At 47.0% G+C, this 13,866-nt stretch overlaps 1 protein-coding gene across 1 annotated transcript in view; it reads right to left on the bottom strand.

Annotated features, from left to right (window-relative positions):
• CFAP54 (cilia and flagella associated protein 54) overlaps positions 1-13,866 on the bottom strand; it is a 110,434-nt gene that overhangs the window by 57,044 nt on the left and 39,524 nt on the right. The window contains 8 exon segments of the mRNA XM_064154959.1: positions 2,567-2,700; positions 3,191-3,302; positions 4,474-4,600; positions 5,526-5,615; positions 6,862-6,958; positions 8,014-8,151; positions 9,923-10,045; positions 11,940-12,095. Of these exon segments, the coding sequence (XP_064011029.1) occupies positions 2,567-2,700; positions 3,191-3,302; positions 4,474-4,600; positions 5,526-5,615; positions 6,862-6,958; positions 8,014-8,151; positions 9,923-10,045; positions 11,940-12,095 (977 nt within the window).

Raw genomic sequence — 13,866 nt, 5'->3', positions numbered from 1 at the left:
TAAAGAGGTTTTTAAAGACACTACTCTAAATTTCAGAGCAACCTATTTTGACTATGTTGTGGCAGGCCTGATTGGCCCAAAACAGGCTCAAACATGTCCTGCCTTGCCTAGGCATGTTTTTCTGCTCCACCAGAGAGGCAAGAGCACTGGTCAGGCCACACCTTGAGTACTGTGTCCAGTTCTGGGCCCCTCAATTCAAGAGAGATGTTGAGGTGCTGGAAGGTGTCCAGAGAAGGGCAACAAAGCTGGTGAGGGGCCTGGAACACAAACCCTATGAGGAGAGGTTGAGGGAGCTGGGCCTGTTTAGCCTGGAGAAGAGGAGGCTCAGGGGTGATCTTATTACTGTCTACAGCTACCTGAAGGGGCATTGTAGCCAGGTGGGGGGTGGCCTCTTCTCCCAGGCAACCAGCAATAGAACAAGGGGACACAGCCTCAAGTTGTGCCAGGGTAGGTATAGGCTGGATATTAGGAAGAAGTTCTTCACAGAGAGAGTGATTGGCATTGGAATGGGCTGCCCAGGGAGGTGGTGGAGGCACTGTCCCTGGGGGTCTTCAAGAAAAGCCTGGATGAGGCACTTAGTGCCATGGTCTGGTTGACTGGATAGGGCTGGGTGCTAGGTTGGCCTGGATGATCTTGGAGGTCTCTTCCAACCTGGTTGATTCTATGATTCTAAGAGCAGGAAAAGATGACAAAAGAACCTGGAGCCACTAAGTCTAAGGACTTTAGCCTGCCCAGGGTCCCATGGCAAACAAGGTACATCCATTTAGTTTAGCTTTTAATTGAAGTGATTTTAATTCAAATCAGAAATGATTGTTCATTGCTTGGTTTACAGATTCACCTGGGTTGGTTTTGGTTCTCCAAAACTGGATTTCAACCCCAGCTAAGATAAATCCATGGAGAGAGCTCTTAGTGACAGCAATTATAGAGCTAGATGAGAGGTGTTTTCAGTATTGCAGCAGGAGAAACACCAGACTCATGGTAAAATGTGCTAGTTAGAAGCAAGCTAGTATGTTTTGGTAAGAGAACTAGATAGTGGGCAGTGAAATGAAAAACAATTGTGTCTCCTTCTCTCACAGTCACGCTGAGAACTCTGGGAAGAAGAAGTAAACATTCTCCATTTTGTCTTTCATTTCTGCCTTTGCCTTCAGACCTAGTCACATCTCATTAACCTTGCTCCCACTAACCCTGCTCCCTAACCTCTTGGCTGCACCTCTCTTCTTCCTGAGAACTGGGGTAAGGTTGAGAGGGTAAGGGGAGGTGTTGGGGTGGTTTGAAAGCCCCTCCTGGAGACTCAGGTTTCTGGGAGGGGAGTTGTGCTTCTGTATTGTTTATCCTTTGTATATTTCTGTATATTACTGTATATATTGTAAATAGCTGCCTGTATATTTGCTGCTGTAAATAAATAGCTTCATTTATACTCCCAGAGGCCGTCTGAGTTAGCTGGGGCAAATACAAAAGTGTGTGTGGGGGGCTAAGAGCCCAAACCATCACATAAAAACTGACCAATTCTACTGGTGTGCTTTGCACAGGTTGTTATGGTGGGCCTGATGGGTGAGAAATAAGCTTATGCATGTCCTGACTTGCCCAGGTGTGCTTTCCTCCTGTGGTAAACAAGGTGCATACAGTTTGTGTCTGCCTTCTGCAAGGCCTGTGCTTTTCCCAGACTTGGGTGGAGTGGGCCTGTGGCTTTTTGCCTAATATGGTAAGGTTTGGCTAACTGCCATTCTGATTGGCTATTCTGTGTCCAAAGGCACACTAATCTCAGGCCACATTGATGAAAGAAGTACACAGGTAAACAATATGCTCTGCCATGCTCTGGTGTGCTCTGCCATTGTACTCATGCCTGCTATTGCCTACTGCCTTATTGTTTGCCTGGAAACTCCACTGGCACGAGTTTACCAGGAACAGACTCTAAATGCCTGCACAGCCAGCGTGACATCGTGCTGAGCCTGCACACTGCAAGACATCCTGCCTGCACCTGAAAGTCTCCTGCTAAGCCTAGAAGTCCTGGAGACACACAGATCATCCAGAGGAGCCAGGGGGCAAGGTCAGAGATTGTCTGCCTCCTTTCCCCAGAAGCCTGGGAAGAATCAGGTCTCAACAGCCGACAAGAAAGAGTTCACTAAAAGCATCTGGGCACTGTCTGGGTCTGTGCCTTGCCCCTGCTGAGTTAGGTAATAATAATCTGTGAGTAAATACTTAGAAGTCTCTTTGTAATTCTCCACTGCCCTCTGCCATAAACAGAAAGAGCTCCTTGAGTCCACCTAGTGGCCAAGCAGTGCACTGACTGCAAGCAGCATTTGACCACAGGAATCTTCTCTTCCAGTTCAATTGATGTTGATGTATTTTGCTGGTTATTACTAGGTCTAGATATTATCCACAGACTGTTTCCATCAGGTAAGAACCTAAATGTTATTAATATCAGCAGTCAGGGGTGGTGAGAGCTCTGAATATCAACGTTAATAAACACTAGTAATTAGTTAATTTATTAATTCCCCCCTTCATAACATCCCAACCTGGTTGATTCTCTGCTTCTATAGGAACCTGACAACTTGTGTTCACTTACCCTTGTGCTTCTGGAGACTTCAAGCTTGGATGATTCAGGAACTGCTGCTTGTGGTGAATAGGACTCAAGGTTTCTCTCCTTGGTTTCTTCAGAGTTGATGCCTCGGGTTTCTTTGAAGGTGAGGTCACTGTGCTCTTTAAAAAGAGATGCCCCATGAAGATAGAATCATAGAATCAACCAGGTTGGAAGAGACCTCCAAGATCATCCAGGCCAACCTAGCACCCAGCCCTATCCAATCAACTAGAACATGGCACTAAGTGCCTCATCCAGGCTTTGCTTGAAGGGGACAGAGCCTTAAGTTGTGCCAGAAGAGGTCTGGGCTGGATACTAGGAAGTTGCTGTCAGAGACAGCGATTGGCATTGGAATGAGCTGCCCAGGGAGGTGATGGAGTTGCCATCCCTGGAGGTGTTGAAGCCAAGCCTGGATGAGGCATTTAGTGCCATGGTCTGGTTGATTGGCTAGGACTGGGTGCTAGGTTGGACTGGCTGAGCTTAGAGGTCTTCTGCAGGCTGCACATCCTGGCTCCAGGCCCCTCACCAGCTTCATCACCCTTCTCTGGACACATTCCAGTATCTCAACATCTCTCCTGAATGGAGGGGCCCAGAACTGGACACAGCACTTACTTTCTGAAGCTTCCTAGCTCCTGCAGAATGTCTCTCCATGCTCTCTGACAGAGTGGGAGAGCTGATGTCTGGTGTTGAAGTTCTGTTGCTGCTGATAAAGTGATTGTTCCTCCTGACAAACAAAGCATGTTGGAATCACTGTAATTAGTAAATCACTCGTGATGAACTCCTCCCACAGTTAAAGGGTTCTCTCTGGGAGCAGGTAAAGCCATTGCTACTTCACTAGGAGATTTACATTCAGAAGCTTTGGTTTCCTTCTTCCCCTTGGAAAACAGGAAGGTTTACTATAGAATCACAGAACGGTTTAGGTTGGAAGAGACCTCAAAGCTCATCCAATTCCAACCCTCTGCTATAAGCAGGGACACTTCCCACTAGAACAGGTCGCTCAAGGCCTCATCCAACCTGGCCTTGAACACCTCCAGGGAGGCTGTGGAGCACAGAAGCACAGAATGTGATCATTTATTACATTCTGTGCTCCACAACCTCCCTGGGCAACCTGTGCCAGTGTCTCACCACCCTCACTGCAAACAACTTCTTCCTAACATCCACTTTCAATCTCCCCTCTGCCACTTCAAACCCATTCCTCCACATCCTGTCAAGACCTTGTCAACAGTCCCTCCCCAGCCCTCCTGCAGCCCACTTTATTTACTGGAAGGCTACTCCAAGTTCTCCTCAAAGCCTTCTCTTCTCCCGGCTGCAGAGCCCCAACTCTCTCAGTCTGTCCTCATAGCAGAGCTATCACATTCTGTGATCCACCCCCCTGGAGATGTTGAAGACCAGGCTGGATGAGGCCTTGAGCAACCTGTCCTAGTGGGAATCATAGAATCAACCAGGTTGGAAGAGACCTCCAAGATCAGCCAGGCCAACCTATCCCCCAGCCCTATCCAGTCAACCAGACCATGGCACTAAGTGCCTCATCCAGGCTTTTCTTGAAGACCCTCAGGGACAGTGCCTCCACCACCTCCCTGGGCAGCCCATTCCAATGCCAATCACTCTCTCTGTGAAGAACTTCCTCCTAATATCCAGCCTATACCTACCCTGGCACGACTTGAGGCTGTGTCCCCTTGTTCTATTGCTGGTTACCTGGGAGAAGAGGCCACCCCACACCTGGCTACAATGCCCCTTCAGGTAGTTGTAGACAGTAAAGTGTCCGTGGCAGGGGGATTGGACCAAGATGATCTCCAATCTCTCTTCCAACCCAAACCATTCTATGACTCTATGAACTGTGACACTGATGAACCTAGGCAGAAATCTTTGGCCACTGCTTTAAGATTGACCTCTACCTTTTCAAGTGAACTTGCACATTTGCTGCGCATTCCAGAACGAACCAAAACTTCTCTTCATTCAGGACTTTTTGCAGGACTTGAACAAAAAACTCCAGGAAACGTGGTTTATTCCTGAATTTCATCACTGCAACAAAGTAACAAAGAATTAAGAGCTGCCTGACTTGAGCTGGAACTGCACCCATGCTTCAAGGCACACAGTTATGTCATCTTGCATGTCGATGAAGAAAAGGTGATACTAAATTCAGATAGGTCACAACACATAATAGCAGTTGCTATTAGAAGAAGTAGATAGCAAATGAGGAGAAAGCTTCCAGGAGTTTATTAGAAGCAAGAAGTAGATAGAAAATGAAGAGAAAGCTTCCAGGAGTTCATTAGAAGCAAGAAGCAGATAGAAAATGAAGAGAAAGCTTCCAGGAGTTTATTGGAAGCAAGAAAGAGATACCCAATGAAGAGAAAGTTTTGAAGAGTTCTTTAGAAGGAAGAAGGAGAAAGAAAATGAAAAGAAAGCTTCCAGGAATTTATTAGAAGCAAGAAGTAGATAGAAAATGAAGAGAAAGCTTCCAGAAGTTCATTAGAAGCAAGAAGCAGATAGAAAATGAAGAGAAAGCTTCCAGGAGTTTATTGGAAGCAAGAAAGAGATACCCAATGAAGAGAGAGTTTCCAGTTTATTAGAAGGAAAAAGTAGACAGAAATTAAGAGAAAGCTTCCAAGAATTTATTAGAAGCAAGAAGGAGATACCCAGTGAAGAGAAAGCTTCCAAGAGTTTATTGGAAGCAAGAAGTAGATAAAAAATGAAGAGAAGGTTTCCAGAAGTTTATTAGAAGCAAGAAGTAGATAGAAAATGAAGACAAGGCTCCCAAAAGTTTATGGGAAGCAAGAAGTAGACAGAAAATGAAGAGAAAGTGTCCAAGAGTTTATTAGAAGCAAGAAGGAGATAGCCAACAAAGAGAGCATTTCCCCTTCCCTCCAAGCAGGAAGCAGGCAGCTTTACTGGCAGCTTTCTGATGCAAAGCAGACTTCACCATTACAATAACCCCCAACTACCCTACCTTCTCGATAAGCACTGCTTGATGTCCAACACGACACCACAGGGTAGAGGAGAAAGGGATCTTCTTGTCCTGTGAGTTCTGATCCCCGAGCTGAATCAACAACCAAAGCAAATCCATTATGGCAGTGACAGTGTGTAACAGAAACTCTACCTGAAATCATCAGTGAAGACTAGAAAAACTCTGCTTTGGCATGGAGTTTGCTTTCAAATTTCTCACTGTCACCCAGAGAGAAACTCAGGAGCTTGCTCTTTTCTGCCATAAGCAGCTATGCCACTTAATGAACAGGTGGATGTGACTGCTGAACTTCCATGGTCTAGACTAATAGGGAGGATGTCTGCAGCTTAGCAGAGGTCTAACAAAGGTCCATACGAATCATCTGTGGAGAAGGATGGGCAGTAAAGGACGTGGCCAAAAATGTATGGTCTTTTCCATTGCTTTAGGAAGATAAAGCAAGACCAATAGCATGGAACTCAATTCACAGAGGCTGAGAGAACATATCACAAAAGTACAGAATGTCAGGGGCTGGAAGGGACCTCAAAAGCTAATCCAGTCCAAACCCCCTGCCAGAGCAGCAGCACCTAGACCAGATCACACATGAATGCTTGAATATCTGCAGAGAGGGAGACTCCACAACCCCCCTGGGCAGCCTGTGCCAGGGTTCTGTCACCCTCACAGGGAAAAATTCCTCCTACGCCTCAGCTTCCACCCATTGCCCCTTGTGCTGGCACTGGGCATCACCCAGCAGAGCCTGGCCCCAGCCTGCTGGCACTCCCCCTGCACATACTGATAACCACTGCTGAGGTCACCTCTCAGTCTCCCCCAAGCTCAAGAGCCCCAGCTCCCTCAGCCTCTCCTGCCAAGAAAGATGTTCCAACCCCTTCATCATTTTTGTGGCTCTGCATTGGATTCTTTCAAGCAGTTCTCTGAGGTCCTTCTTGAACTGCAGGGCCCAGACCTGGACACAATATTCCAGATGTGGTCTCACCAGGGCAGAGCAGAGGGGGAGGAGAACCCTTCTCAACTTACTAACCACAGCCCTTCTAACACACCCCAGACTGGCAATGGCCACGAGAGGACACTGCTGAAGAAGAGAACAAAAAGAACCATTTCTTTCTAAGAAGCAGTGAGTGTCTTGGTGGAAATGATGAACAAAATGAATGAATAAAGATCATTAGAGACATCACTACCAGCTAAAAAGAAGATCAGGCAATTCTGATTTTGGCTGCTTTACCACAAAAGATGTATGAAATCAGAATACTTCTTAGGTGAAATATTTTTTCCCAAGCATAGGAAATTCCACAGGAAAAGGTAAGGAGTGTTTCAAGAGCACACCCACCTGGCTTTGTCAGCCTGAGGAGATTGGATTCCAGAGCACTTAGGTTTTCTGTTGCTTTCTCCATGGCAGCTAAGTGGGAAGTCTTTGAAGAAGTGGTCTGTAATAGTGAATACTTACTTAGGAAAACTTAGCTTTCACCTAACTAAAACAACAGGTCAATAGTGAAGATTAGATTAGATCCCAACTCCTCTCACTCTTGGGCTGATCATTTCCTCAATATTGTCTTACTTTCTTTTTACCTTTTAAAGTGAAATAAATTTCCCCATGAGAGTGGTGAGAGGCTGGAATGGGTTGCCCAGGGAGGTGGTTGAGGTCCCATCCCTGGAGGTGTTTGAGGCCAGGCTGGCTGAGGCTGTGTGCAGCCTGCTCTAGGGTAGGGTGTCCCTGTCCACAGCAGGAGGGCTGGCACTAGATGATCCTTTTGTTCCTTTTCAACCCTGACTGATTCCATGATCCTCTGCTAATTCTGAAAGCAAACTATCAGTAGACTCAGGTTGCTTGCACACATATTTTATTCCAACAGGTCAGAATGATCTTGTGGAAGCTAAATGTATCTGTTTGGGGTGGGGGTTTAAAATCTGTCTTCTTAATATCATCCTCTTTGCCTTGGTTATTTGATGAACATGGAAACATCCTAATTGATTTGGTTTGTTTTTGTTGTAGGTAGCCTATCAGACTGTCTGGCTGAGGCTGTGTGCAGCCTGCTCTAGGGTAGGGTGTCCCTGGGCATGGCAGGGGGGGTTGGAATTGGCTGCTCCTTGAGGTCCTTTCCAACCCTGACTGATTCTTCTCCAAACACCTTCCAGCACCTCAACAGCTCTCTTGAATTGAGGGGCCCAGAACTGGACACAGCACTCGAGGGATGGCCTGAGCAGTGCTGAGCACAGGGGCAGAAGAACCTCCCTTGTCCTGCTGCCCACACTGCTCCTGAGCCAGTCTGCCATTGGCTCTCTTGGCCACCTGGGCACACTGCTGGCTCATGTTATAACTAGAAGCCTTTCAGTTGTCCTCTGGGAACTCTTATTCTACAAGGAAATCCTTACTCTATACAAACACTTCCAAACAACAATAAAAAGAAGGAGGAGATGTAGCCTTTAAAATAACAGAACACAGTATTTAGAGAGAAGGAAAAGTAAAAATTAGAGCAATTACCTGAACTTCTTTGTGTTTTTCTTCAGTTTTCAGAGCTTGTGACAGGCAGGGTGAGCCTGCTGCTGAAGAATCCAACAGTCTTCTCCCATAGTTAACAATAATTACTGCTAGTTCATATTCTCTCCAGGAACGTAGGACCTATTAAAGAGTCACCTGTTACACAGTGTGTTTTTGTAGGACACTCAAAATGTCTGCTTAGCATTGTCAGAATGCATGAATATTAGAAATAGAAATTAATTACACAATACTTGAGTTTAACTTCCCTCCCCCCTCCAAAAAAAAAAACCCAACAAACCACCAAAACAAAAACCAGGACTGTAGACCTGTCAAGGAATTGGAATTTCAATATGTTTTTATGTGTTCTACTTCTCCTTGACCTCTCCCTCAGAGAATAGGAAGATTTAACCAGAAATATAGTGGATTGGCCAGGGCTGGGTGCTAGGTTGGACTGGATGAGTTTAGAGGTCTCTTCCAACCTGCTTGATTCTATGATTCTGTGACTGACATTCCCCCTCCCCCCACAGTGCTGCCATCAAAAAATACAGAATCATAGAATCAGTCAGGGTTGGAAGGGACCACAAGCAGCAGCCAGTTCCAACCCCCCTGCCATGGGCAGGGACACTTCACACCAGATCAAGCTGCCAACAGCCTCATCCAGCCTTGCCTTAAACACCTTCAGGGATGAGGCTTCCACCACCTCCCTGGGCAACCCATTCCAGGCTCTCACCACCCTAATGCTGAAGAACTTCTTCCTAAATATCCCTGGAGATGTTGGACTCCAAGCTCAGCCAGTCCAACCTAGCACCCAGCCCTGGCCAGTCAACCAGACCATGGCACTAAGTGCCCCAGCCAGGCTTGGCTTCAACACCTTCAGGAACAGTGACTCCACCACCTCCCTGGGCAGCCCATTCCAATGTCAATCACTCTCTCTGACAACAACTTCCCTCTAACATCCAGCCTAGACCTGCCCTGGCACACCTTGAGGCTGTGTCCCCTTGTTCTGTTGCTGCTTGCCTGACAGCAGAGCCCAACCCCACCTGGCTACAGCCTCCCTTCAGGGAGCTGCAGACAGCAATGAGCTCTGCCCTGAGCCTCCTCTTTTCCAGGCTAAACAACCCCAGCTCCCTCAGCTTCTCCTCACAGGGATTGTGTAGGCCAGTTTAATAATTTCTTTTTTTATCCTGAATGCAAAGAGATCATAAAATCTCAGAATGGGTTGGAAGGAACCTTGAAGACCATCTAGTTCCAAACCCCCTGCCATGGAGAGAGTGATTGGCATTGGAATGAGCTACCCAGGGAGGTGGTGGAGACACCATCCCTGGAGGTGTTCAAGCAAAGCCTGGCTGAGGCACTTAGTGCCATGGTCTGGTTGACTGGATAGGGCTGGGTGCTAGGTTGGACTGGCTGAGCTTGGAGCTCTCTTCCAACCTGGTTGGTTCCATGACTTACAACTCTATACAATGATATACAAGCTTAAAGTAATACAGGAATACAACCCCCCTCCCAAACAGCAGAACAACCCAGGAGGGCTTTCCAACCAACTCCCCTCCCTTTTTCCACCCCTCCCTTACTTCAGAATCTCTAGTGTGAGACGCAGGAAGCCAGATAAGAAGTCAGAAGCAAAAGGATTAGTTGGGGTAATACAGGCGCAGATAGAGGAATTTCATAGTCATAGAATCAACCAGGTTGGCAGAGACCTGAAAGATCATCCAGTCCAACCTAGCACCCAGCCCTATGATGCAGGCAGCAGCCAGAGAGAGACTGAGCAGCTTTGCTTATGTTTCCTCTTTCTCCATCTCTCAGCAGAAGAAATGGGTGCTACAGACATCACTGTTACTTTCTTTTCACAGCCAATGATTTCATTTCCCTCTTTAAAATATCCCAAAGAGCCTCAAAGCAGCACACATACCTTTGCTGTATAAAATGAAGTGCAAGCTATCATGTGCTGAATACTCTCATAACACCCTGCCTGCCTCCTCTGCAAAGCAGCACTTGGAATTTCTTGAAGGACAGCCAAGCACTTGATGAGGATCTGTAAAAATGCAAAGGTTAAAACAAAGTTTGGAGCCTCCAGCACAACTACAAGCTTGCAGCTCTGTGCAGCTTGTTGTATCTGATGGTACACATTAAATATACTTTGAAATCTAACAGACAGGAAGATATGTGAGGCCATCCTGAGAGACCTGCAGAGACAGAGCTGGGCACACAGCAACCAGATGAAGTTCAACAAGGACAAGTGCAGAGTCCTGCATCTGGGGAGGATTAATAAACTGCACCAGTCCAGGCTGGGAGGTGATCTGCTGGAGAGCAGCCTTGTGGAGAGGGAGCTGGGGGTGCTGGTGGCTAACAAGTTCCCCATGGCACAGCAATGTGCCCTGCTGGCCAAGAAGGCCAATGGGAGCCTGGGGTGTATTAGGAGGAGTGTGGCCAGCAGATCAAGGGAGGTTCTCCTCTCCCTCTACTCTGCCCTGGTGAGACCTCATCTTGAATACTGTGTTCAGTTTTGGGCTCCACAGTTGCAGAGGGACAGGGATCTGCTGGAGAGGGTCCAGCAGAGGGCTAGGAGGATGCTGAGGGGACAGGAGGGCATGGCTGATGAGGAGAGGCTGAGGGACCTGGGGCTGCTTAGTCTGGAGAAGAGAAGACTGAGAGGGGAGTGAATCAATGTTGATAAGTATCTGAGGGTTGCCAGGAGTGGGGGACAGGCTCTGCTCACTGCTGCCTGGGACAGGACAAGAAGCAATGGGTGTAAGCTGCAGCAAAAGAGGTTCTGCCTCAACACAAGGGGGAACTTCTTGACTGTGAGGGTCCCAGAGCCCTGGCACAGGCTGCCCAGAGAGGCTGTGGAGTCTCCTTCTCTGGAGACTCTCAAGGCCTGTCTGGATGTGTTCCTGTGTGATCTGTGTTAGATAGGATTGTCCTGCTGTGGCAGGGGGGTTGGACTTGATGATCTCCTTGGGTCCCTTCCAACTCCTAAAATCCTGTGATATGTTAGGCCTTCAAAAGTCAAGCCTAAAGTTTCCATTGAATTAACTGTGTAGAGATTTCAACCACAGCCCTTTGGAATAAATAAGAGGTTGACAGAAAATCTCAGCTATTAAGTTACAGGCAATATCAAGGATGGTTTTGCTGATTTAATTAAGATGAAATCAAAGAATGCTTCCTTCAGTGGGATGGCTTACTCCTAGTAAAACACTGCTCAGAAACACATTAAGGTGCTCTTAATTTTATATGAAAGAGAAAATGTTTCCAGTGTGCTCTAAGAATAAAAGAGATAATTTCCCCCCTTCTTTTATCTATCAGGCATGAAAGGCACAGGTGACTAAAGCACTTTTCCTTCCAATTATGAAATCTGCAACAGGAGCCATTTCCAGTGGCTACCTGTGCTTTTAGGAAGTCATCACATGCACCAAGCATAAATGCTTTGGGAACACACAAACCCATCAAAGTCTTTCAGCAGCTGCTAAGAATTCAAAGCCTGGATATGAGACTTTGGTTTGGAGAAGAAGAGACTGAGAGGTGACCTCATCAGTGCTTATAAATATGTGCAGGGGGAGTGCAGGAGGCTGGAGCCAGGCTCTGCTGGGTGATGCCCAATGCCAGCACAAGGGACAGTGGGTGGAAGCTGAGGCATAGGAAGTTTCATGTACACATGAGAAGGATTTTTTTCACTGTGAGAGGCTGCACAGGCTGCCCAGGGGGGTTGTGGAGTCTCCTTCTCTGGAGATATTCAAAACCCACCTGGATATATTCCTGTGGGATCTGCTCTGGCAGGGGGGTTGGACTGGATGAGCTTTGCAAGTCCCTTCCAGCCCCTGACATTCTGTGATTCAGCTCTCCCAATCTATACTCCATTTTAAGTTTAATTTGAACCACTGTAACTGCAGAACTTGACTGCCAGATGCTTTATCTTAAAATGCTTTCACCTGAATTACTGGCACAGAGGAAATCTTGTGATAAATCATTGGAGCAAGGAGACCATAGCACTGTACAACAGACTGCAGGCTGTAGCTTGCATCATCCAACCAATTGCTCAGTTCAATTGCCACAGTCATTCTTTCACATTCTGCTAATCTGGCAACCTGTGGAACAAAACAAAACCAACCCAGAGATCAAAACCCACCCACCCAGAAATCAAACCAACCCAGAGATCAAAACCTACCCACCCAGAAATCAAACCAACCCAGAGATCAAAACCCACCCACCCAGAAACCTAACCAACCCAGAGATCAAAACCCACCCACCCAGAAATCAAACCAACCCAGAGATCAAAACCCACCCACCCAGAAATCAAAACCACCAACCCAGCCAAAAATCAAACTCAGTCCATAATCAAACCACCAACTCAGAAGTCAAACCCAAATCAAAATCAAACCCAACCCACTCAAAAATCAAAAATAGCCCAAAATCAAAACCACCAATCCAAAAATCAAACCCAACCCACTCAAAAATCAAAACCAACCCAAATTCAAACCCAACCCACTCAAAAATCAAACCCACCAACCCAAAAATCAAACCCACCAACCCAAAAATCAAACCCAACCCAAAACCCAAAAATCAAACCCAACCCAAAACCCAAAAATCAAAACCAACCCAAAAATCAAACCCAACCCAAAACCCAAAAATCAAACCCAACCCAAAACCCAAAAATCAAACCCAACCCAAAACCCAAAAATCAAACCCAACCCAAAACCCAAAAATCAAAACCACCAACCCAAAACTCAAAAATCAAAACCAACAACCCAAAAATCTAAGCCAACCCAAAATTAAACCCAATCCAAAATCAAAACCACCAACCCAAAATCAAAATCCAACCCACCCAAAAACCAAAACCAACCCAAACCCCAAACCCAACCCAACATCAAAACCACCAATTCAAAAAACAAAAGCAGCCCAGAATCATAACCAACTCAGAATCTATCCAAATTTAACCCCCCCCTCATTTTGATTCCAATATCAATTCAGTTGTTTCCCATCAGTTGAGAGTAAAGGAAGAGAGCCAGGTGTAGGTGCAGTTGAAAAGAGCAGTGTGAGTAGCAAGTCAGATAAAAGCTCTTCAATGAGTTTTGCATTAAGCACTGTAAGGCTATCCAAATAAACAGGATTTCAGTGCCATTAACATGCCAGCAGACTACAAGGAAGTCTGAAATAAAAGCCACTTAGTACATTCAACCCATGAAACCCTGAGCTGGATGGCAGAGCCCAGAGAGTGGTGGTGAATGGGGCCACATCCAGTTGGCAGTTGGCACTGGCGGTGTGCCCCAAGGATCAGTGCTGGGCACAGTCCTGTTCAATATCTCTATTGATGATCTGGACAAGGGGATTAAGTCCACCATCAGTAAGTTTGCAGACGACAGCAAGCTAGGGGCAGCTGTGGAGCTGTTGGAGGATAGGAAAGCCCTGCAGAGGGACCTGGCCAGGCTGCATGGGTGGGCAGAGGCCAATAGGATGAGATTGAACAAGGCCAAGTGCAGGGTTCTACACTTTGGCCACAACAATCCTAAGCAGCACTACAGGCTTGGGACAGAGTGGCTGAGAGCAGGCAGGCAGAGAGGGAGCTGGGGGTACTGATAGATAGTAGCTGAAGATGAGGCAGCAGTGTGCCCAGGTGGGCAGCAGAGCCAATGGCATCCTGGGCTGGCTCAGGAGCAGTGTGGGCAGCAGGACAAGGGAGGTTCTTGTGCCCTGTGCTCAGCCCTGCTCAGGCCACAGTTCTGGGCTTCTCCATTGCGGAGAGATATTGAGGTGCTGGAAGGTGTCCAGAGAAGGGCAACAAAGCTGGTGAGGGGCCTGGAACACAAACCCTATGAGGAGAGGCTGAGGGAGCTGGGGGTGTTTAGCCTGGAGAAGAGG

The sequence above is a fragment of the Pogoniulus pusillus genome, chromosome 15, assembly GCF_015220805.1.
Source record: "Pogoniulus pusillus isolate bPogPus1 chromosome 15, bPogPus1.pri, whole genome shotgun sequence".
NCBI classification, from domain to species: domain Eukaryota; kingdom Metazoa; phylum Chordata; class Aves; order Piciformes; family Lybiidae; genus Pogoniulus; species Pogoniulus pusillus.
The sequence above is the reverse complement of the archived record's forward strand: the minus strand, read 5'-3'. Positions and strand labels throughout refer to the sequence as shown.